General features: G+C 43.0%; 1 protein-coding gene across 1 annotated transcript; it reads left to right on the top strand.

Moving 5' to 3' along the window:
• The first annotated feature begins 5,342 nt into the window (after positions 1 to 5,342).
• Positions 5,343 to 8,861, top strand: LOC128276117 (uncharacterized). The gene is made up of 5 exons (XM_053014586.1): positions 5,343 to 6,335; positions 6,464 to 6,759; positions 6,829 to 7,657; positions 7,805 to 7,922; positions 8,340 to 8,861. The coding sequence occupies exons 1-5, from the start codon at positions 5,431 to 5,433 to the stop codon at positions 8,607 to 8,609; spliced, it is 2,418 nt and encodes an 805-aa protein (XP_052870546.1). The 5' UTR covers positions 5,343 to 5,430; the 3' UTR covers positions 8,610 to 8,861.
• Positions 8,862 to 9,085: the final 224 nt, after the last annotated feature.

Genomic DNA, 9,085 nt, shown 5'->3' with positions numbered 1-9,085 from the left:
TGAAAAGCATCAAATCAATAATACATATTTGTTTTACATAGTTATTTGTAATAGCAAAAATCAGTAAGAGAGAAAGAGAATTCTATACTTCGAAAAAACTTTAGCTTTAGGAAGTTGAAATAATGACCGTAAGTGATTTGTATAAATAAAGGATTGATATTTACTCGCTCAACATAGAGTTTCGTTTATTGATTATTGTTTTGTTTGTTGGTGTTAAATAAAAAAATATATGTTTAAAATTAAAGTATATTAATTACAATGAAATTGAAAGAAATTGATGGTTTATTTAAAGCATCGTCGTTATGTTCTAATCTATGGTAAGTAGATTTCTCGTGAAATAGGTGCACGTGAAAGGTTATGTTACTAGGCTGTTCAATAAGTTTGTGTTATCGACAACACAGGGCGCTACTACGAAGAAATTTTTTGTTGTTGTATTGGTACACTCTTCATATGAACGTATGTGAAGTTTTAATCGGTCACTTGATTTTTCTACAGGCCATTTAGTATCGACGTGTTATAGTGTTTTTCACAACGGCAAAAGTCAATTATCGTGCAGTGATCAAATTTTTATTTTTGGAAGGTTTCAAAGCAAAGGAAATTTATGAACGAATGTTGAAAAACTATAAGGACTCTCCGGCTTTAATTAGGGGGTTAAAAGGATGGTTTCTGAATTTAAACGTGGTCGTATAAGCCTTGAAGATGATACACATAAAAAGCATCCGAAAACAGACACAACACCTGAAATTGTAGAAAAAATACAGGATATCGTATTGGAAATTCGTCGAATCACTGAAAGAGATTTAGTACATACTGCTCATTCAGCAGTATAGCGAATATTTTGATTGAAGTAATGGGTTTCATAAAGCTGTGTGCACAACAACAGGTACCGCATTCACAAAAAAGGAACAAAAACGCATTCGAATGCAACTTTCTCGACAACATTTAGAACTTTTTCATACGAATAAAGTGGATTTTGTGCGTTGATTCATTTTTATGGACGAGACTTGGGTCTATCACCATGACCCTGAATCAAAACAAAAGGTTAAAGGCTGGTTTGAACCCGGTTCTTCGGCTCCGAAATTAGTTTATGTCTAAAAATAAGCCAAGAAGGTGTTGGGATCAGCTTTTTGGGATGCGAAAGAAATTTTGTTGGCGGATTACTTGCAAACTAGTAAAACAAAAAATTCTGAATGTTACTGTAACCTTTTAGATCAGTTGCAAGAGAAAAATGGGTAAAAACTACCCGGATTGCAGAAGAAAAACATCATTTTTTATCAGGACAATGCACTTTGTCACAAGGGCATTTTGAAAATGGAAAAAATCCATGAATTAAAGTTCGAATTGTTAGAGTATTCACACCGTATTCAGCAGATTCGGCTTCCAGCGACTTTCCATCTATTTCCAGACCTAAAAAATCAGCGTTGATAGTGGTTTTCATCAAATGATGAGGTCATAACAGCTGTGGAAGCGTATTTTAAACCCCTTCAAGTTTCTCACTTAAGGAAAGGAATTCATAAATTGGAATTTCGTTGTAACTGTGAAGCCACACGGTGCATAACAAAAACATAACTGGTGGGACACGATGCATAACATATAACATAACATAACAATATTTGACACTTATTCGGTAAGCAAAAGCTTTGTGACTCAGCGGACCCTCTAAAACATGACATAACACGTAACACCGAGCGTTTGTTTACAAACAGAGGTTAATGTAAGTTCTTACTTGTGATGTTTTTTTAAATTTAAACTATAAATTATTCAGAAATCAACCAACCTGTTACTGCACGAGGCAGTCGCAGCGCGCGTAACAGGAAGCTAGCGCGAGCGATCGCAAGGGACAGCTACAGGTGCAAGGGAGACAGGTGCAGGCAAGTACAGATGCACCGGCGAAGCGGGAGACAGGTTAGATAGATCGCTTATCGCGCCGACGCGCCGGTACCGGTTCAATCCGGATTTATCCGCTGCTGCGGCAGCGAGCAAAGGATAGAAGGATAGAAGGACGAAATAATTTGGACTAGGACTAGGTCAACGGACCACCACACTCATTGTCCTAATTAGTATATAAGCAGACCAAAACTGGCAATAAATTTAGAATCATTTTGGAACTCGAAAGGAGAAGTTTATTGCCAATCCGAGTACAGCCTAATTTGATCCTCAACCCGGGACAATCTGCCCCATCCGAACGGTCGAAAGAACCGCTCTCCCCTCTTCGGGATAGGCCTCTACTAGTGAGAGGCACACTAACTGAAGAGGTATTAGAGAGTCGGGGCTCGAGGCCACTTTCGGGCAGACTCCCATTTTTTGTTACTACCGTCCCAACGAGCAGACGGGTCCCTCCTTCGCGGGGCCTGCTCGAAGGGCCGTGCACGAATACTCCCTTTTCCATTTCTTTTTTCTTGGGCCAAAAACATGAATGTAAACACGTTCGACATTTCGGTATAACGAATAATCCTTTTACAAGAGAGACATTATAAGACTACCTTTGAAAAGACAACTAATTTTCCAACAAAATGGTGCATATTTGACGCAAATCGGACCATTGGAAACCTGTTAAATATAGTTCTGAACATCACCCAAAAAACGTCGATTTCTTTTTAGCCAACCTAATATAAGCAGACCAAAACTGGCAATAAATTTAGAATCATTTTGGAACTCGAAAGGAGAAGTTTATTGCCAATCCGAGTACAGCCTAATTTGATCCTCAACCCGGGACAATCTGCCCCATCCGAACGGTCGAAAGAACCGCTCTCCCCTCTTCGGGATAGGCCTCTACTAGTGAGAGGCACACTAACTGAAGAGGTATTAGAGAGTCGGGGCTCGAGGCCACTTTCGGGCAGACTCCCATTTTTTGTTACTACCGTCCCAACGAGCAGACGGGTCCCTCCTTCGCGGGGCCTGCTCGAAGGGCCGTGCACGAATACTCCCTTTTCCATTTCTTTTTTCTTGGGCCAAAAACATGAATGTAAACACGTTCGACATTTCGGTCACCACGTTGTTATATTTCGGACCTGCCACACGAAGCTTAACGGATTTGACACAAACTGATCGATGTTCTGTCAAATTTTGTTATGTTATGTTATATGTTATGCACCGTGTGGCATCGCAGTAACTGCGATGCGAAGCACAATCTTCCCAAAGATCGGCCACATTTGTTTCGACGACTTGTTGCATCCTGTCATAAATTCGCACAGCGCATTATTTTGGCCAAAAGTAGGGGTGCGACAGCCAATTTTGGTTTTCCGGGCGTTTGTCACGGATTGCTTCGGGCGAATTGCGCATAACTTGCAAGAAATATTCTTTATTGGCCGTTCTATCTTTTGGCAACAACTCATGATGCACAACGGCCCTGTAATCGAAGAAAACTGTTCACATTCGACCAACCAATTCGAATTCGGTACATTTTACAATTTTCGTCCGATAAAGGCGAAAATACAAGAAAGGCCGCTGAAATTTCGCATGGTGTTCATGGTGCCGATACTCTAACAGCTAGTTGCGATAAATTTTGGTTTCGTTGAACCATTTCAGTTATTTTTCATGTTAAAGTCTAGGCAAACACATCGTTGAAAATGTCGATAAACTCACAGAAATAAGCAAAGTTGATCGGCATGTTACTAATCAGAGCATCGGCCAAAAGCTAAAGATCACTCCTTGAACAGCTTAAAGCCATTTGCGCAAAGCTGGATCCACAAAGAAGCTCGATGTTTGGGCTCCACCCTATTTACACCAAAAAACATGATTGCTCGAATTTACATCTGCTTAGTTTTGGTCAAACGGCTAGGAAGGTTGTACTGGATTCATGGTGAGACTTGAAAGGAATTTATTATTATTATGAATTGTTTCCGTGTGGCCAAACACTAAATTCAGATCTCTACTTTCAATTACTGCACCGTTCGAAGATAGCAATTGCCCAGGAACCAGAAGAAAAATTGTGTTCCATCAGGACAACGAAATGTCACACACGTCTTTAGTGACTCGCCAGAAAGTCCGGCAGCTTGTTTGGGAAGTTTTAATGCATCCAACGTATAGTCCGGACCTTACACCAAGCAATTGACACCTTTTTCGTGCATTACAAAATTTCCAGTGTGATGCAAACCTGAGATCAAAAAAGGATTGTGAAAATGGATTACTCGAGGTTTTCGACAATAACGACTAAACTCTCTACAAGAGAGGCACTATGGAGGTATTTTTGGAAAGACAACAAATTTTCCAACAAAAAGGTGCATATTGACGCAAATCGGACGATTGAAAACCTTTTAAATATAGTTTTGAATTTCATCCAAAAATAATGGATTTCTTTTTCTTCTTCTTCGGAAACAACCGCTGAGCGGTCTTTATCCTGCGCCAGAGACAATGTTAATCTCTGGATGCTTTCTGTAACAGTTCGTTTTTACGGCGGATCGATTTTAGTTTGAATGCAAGAACGGACTAATAAGTGTTCTATCAAATGTTTAAATAACAGTTCTTGGGTTGGATACTTCTGATGGTAATAATGACTTGTTTAAAAATCCCCACAAACCCAATGGGTAAAGCTCCTCGATCATTTCATATCATTTTTTATACTCATGAGGAATTGGTTTTTTTAAAAGAAATTTTTTTTTTCCTTAAAATCTTAGAAGAACGGACCGGGCCGTATATACAGAAATTCGTTATTTGCAGACGATTATGTATTATCGCTTTTTGATGTCAGTCGCTTTTTGATGGCAGACTGCATAGCTCAGGCGTTTACAAACCTTAAAATAACGTAAAAAGCTTTTTTATTATACTTGAACGCGTGTATTTTACAAAAAATGTTTCATTTAATCAAAACCTATGCAAAGAAAACAAAAAAGTAAGAAACAAATCTAAAACTATACACTAAACTAAACTAAAAACATATATATCCGCCTATCCCATATAAATTCCCCAATGTGAGAGGTGGTGGTGGGTACATTCGTAACCAGGCTCACACGTACGCTGCACACCAACACAGCAAAACCGTGCTTCGAAGTGTGACAAAAAGCGGTGCCGAACGAATCGACAGACTTTGTGTGTGACACGTGCACGAGAGAGAGCGCAGAGCGAGACATCGGCAGTAAAACTCACGACAACGACCAGACCGCACAGTTTTCAAATAAAATTCGTGTTCGACGACGCGCGCATTCACTTTCGACCGGCAGTGTTTGTTTATTCGAGCAGTTTGCTCGAACCGCCGGTTAAAATTGACAGCTCGTTTGACTGTGTGTGCGTGGCATCGAGCGTAGGTGCGCATATAATGAAAACACTCATCATCATCGTCATTAGGGCGTAGTTCGGCGTCTGATCGATCAGGTAGAATGTTTGGATTGTGAGGCCGCAGTGTTTCCAAGCGAGTGATACATTCATATCAACACCGTCCGTGGCTGAAGAATTAGTTTGCAATCGCAACAGGTGTATTCGATTGCCGTTAACATGGGTTTACTGTGGCGTAGCTACAGCATTTTCGCGGTGATCACGTTGGTGGGTGTGCTGGCCCAGTACGAATGGCAACCAAAGGATGCGTTCGATGAAATAAAGGTGCGCTTCGATAAGGTGAACGCAGATAACTGTCCGATTTTGCCACCGCGAGACTTGACGCTACCGGAGGATAGTGTCTCTCACCTGCCCGACATCAAGGATGTGAACATCAATCCCGTGTTCCCCAATCGGACCGCGCTTCTGCATCTGCATAACATGGCGCTGAGCCGCGCCTTCTTCTTTAGCTACATTTTGCAGAGCCGCTTCATTCGTCCGGCCATTAACGATACGTATGATCCTGGCATGATGTACTACTTTCTGTCGACTGTGGCCGACGTATCGTCCAATCCGAAACTAAACGCGTCCGCCATCTACTTTGCGCCGAATACGTCCTTCTCTTCCTCTTACCGTGGTTTCTTCAACAAGACGTTCCCCCGCTTCGCGCCGCGCACCTACCGCGAGGATGACTTCAACGATCCGATTCACCTGCAGAAGATCTCCACTCTCAATACGTTCTATGTGCGCGACTTGGGTGCTTTTCCACCCAATTCGGCCTTGCACGATTATACGATCAAGAATTACCATATCAACGAGTGGTATAACCTGTGGTTGCCGGATAATGTGGACAAACGGCACGATACGAAAACTACCTACCAGGTGGAGATTCGCTACGCTAACAATACGAACGAAACGTTCACCTTTCACGGACCACCCGGAGCGGATGAAAACCCGGGTCCGGTAAGATTCACCAAACCTTATTTCGACTGCCGAAGATCGAACAAATGGCTGGTAGCCGCCGTGACACCGATTGCCGATATCTATCCTCGCCACACGCAGTTCCGTCACATTGAATATCCAACGTGAGTTACGCTGGGAAATTAAACCGATTGATAAGCTCTGAATAACAATTACTTATAAATACGACACAGTTCGTTCCTCTTAGATAAAAAAAACTATAATTATTTCTTTCGTGACGTGAAATTTTCAGATACACTGCCGTAGCGGTACTGGAAATGGATTTCGAAAGGATCGACATCAACCAGTGCCCGAAGGGGGAGGGAAACAAGGGACCAAACGTGTTTGCGGACACTGCTCGTTGTAAAAAGGACACAACTGAGTGTGAGCCAATGGATGGTTGGGGATTCCGACGCGGCGGCTACCAGTGTCGCTGCAAACCCGGTTATCGCTTACCGGGTGTTGTGAGACGACCGTACCTGGGCGAGATCCTTGAACGTGCCTCCGACGAACAGTACTACAATGGATTTGATTGCTCAAAAATCGGATGTAAGCAACGAAGCATCTACCATTGGTGATCCGATGAACTCACGCCTCTTACCATTTGGCTTTCCACAGGGGTTCAGAAAATTCCGATACGGTGGTTCCGGTTGCCGCAGTTTACTCGCGAGCAGTACCTCGATCGGTATTATGAGTACAAAAACTTCACCACCGGGCCAAGCTCGTTGCACGCAGAGAAACTTAACATCAACGAGGTGCTGAAGTTCATCCTTGGCGTCAATGCACGATCGTGCAAAAACTATCATCCCCAGGATCTCGTGTTGACCGGCGAGTTTGCGTACGAGGCACAGCAGCAGTTTGCAAACGAAGCCAAGATGGCGATACGTCTAGCGAACTTCCTTAGTGCCTTTTTGCAAATTTCCGACCCTAACGAGGTATACTCCGGCAAACGGGTGGCCGACAAGCCGCTGACCGAGGATCAGATGATGGGCGAAACCTTGGCTCTGGTGCTTGGTAATACGCGTATTTGGTCGGCGGCGATGTACTGGGAGCGTCGTAAGTTCCCCAACCGGACGCTGTTCGCACCGTATGCGTACAAGAAGGAGCTGAACACACGCAAGTTCAACATGGAGGATGTGGCAAGGTTCAACAAAACGGGCGAAGAATACATCGACAAACCGTTCTTCCGGCTGCTGAAACAACGGTGGGCTTCCAACTTTGATGCCCTCGAAAAGTACTACATGAAGATCCGGCTGCGACACAACGAGACGGGCGAGTATGCGCAGCGCTACGAACACTTTCCCAACTTCTATCACGCCGCCACGATGGACCATGGTCACTGGACCACGCCCCAGTACGACTGTAAAGGCCCTGTGAAAAAATGGCTCATAACGTACGCGGTCCCGTTCTTCGGCTGGGACAGTCTGAAGGCTAAGCTTGAATTCAAGTGAGTTTCAGTTTCACTTTTTGCGTCAGGAAATGCAGTTTTCTCCGACATGATTGGAGGCGGACGTGCTATCAGCCAGAGTCTTACGATGTGATTTTAATTCGTTCTGTTTTTTTCGTTAATGTTTTATTTTCCACACGCTCGTAGGGGAGTCGTAGCCGTTTCAATGAACATGCTACAGTTGGATGTTAACCAGTGCCCGGATAATTATTATGAGCCGAATGCATTCAAAAACACTCATAAATGCGACGTGAAGTCTTCATATGTAAGTGAACCCTTTTCGTGATTGAATTATTACGTCGTCTACACTGCAATCACAACATCAACCGGTGACGATGATACGTTTGGTTCTCGGTGCTTGATTTCATTCATTTCATTCTTCATTTAGAATTCCAGAACGATTTGTTAGGCCATACCTATACGTCCTATACCTTTTTAGCCTTTTCCTTTGTTCCTTAATTTCCTTCGTATTCAAAATCAAGTAAAAATAACAATGATATGCAGCATTCAACAAAGTATTATTCATCCAACATAGCACGGCTTGTGGAACGAAGTGGAACGGCTCGTTGCCACAGCGGTGTTGAGTCGTTTTTCGACCGATTTCAACCGTACCTACTGGTACGGTGACCTATTGGTGTTTTCTCACAGCTATTGTTTGCATCTTTTTTCGGTTTCCACACAGTGCGTACCAATCCTGGGCCGTGGCTACGAGACGGGCGGCTATAAGTGTGAATGTCTGCAGGGATTCGAGTATCCGTACGAAGATTTGATCACCTATTACGACGGCCAGTTGGTGGAGGCTGAGTTTGATAATATCGTGCAAGATAAAGAGTCGCGTTATGACACGTTCAAGTGCCGTCTGGCTGGAGCTGCTGCGCTGCAAGTAGAGCTTACGATACTGGTCTTTGTGACACTGTTCGGTTGGATAATGCTGCGCAGGAACCAGTGCTAGCAGTAGAGTTTGTTCATGCCACGTACACGATTTGTGGCTTCATTCCAGACAAATCTCTTTTATGTATCAATCATATGACCTTGTAGGACACCCCGTTCGCAAATGAATCTCCGACATTAGACCATAGAAACGATACTTTTAATACGATACTGTTAAGTGCTAAAACGCCGTCCAATCAAAAACCGTGTTCTTAATTCTGCCGTCCAACAATAATACCTTAAGTAACTTGATATGCAAAATGTGCTTGGAAAAAGAGGATAGTGAATCTGTCTATTGTTGCAATTAACTTCTGTACGGAAGTTTCCGATTGACTGGAAACCATTTGAATTAATAAAAGCAGCATTTTTTTTAAAACGACGGTCTGTTTTCTTCACTCAACTTAAGACTTAACCCGAACTGTTGTACCTGTCCTGAGGTGGAAGAATCTGGGTGCCGAAGATTTCGCAAGAGCTGCGTGTTACGTCACGGTATTGAAT

This window comes from Anopheles cruzii, unplaced genomic scaffold (assembly GCF_943734635.1).
Source record: "Anopheles cruzii unplaced genomic scaffold, idAnoCruzAS_RS32_06 scaffold00546_ctg1, whole genome shotgun sequence".
Lineage (NCBI taxonomy): Eukaryota > Metazoa > Arthropoda > Insecta > Diptera > Culicidae > Anopheles > Anopheles cruzii.
Note: the sequence above shows the minus strand (reverse complement) of the source record. Positions and strands in the feature narration are given on the sequence as shown.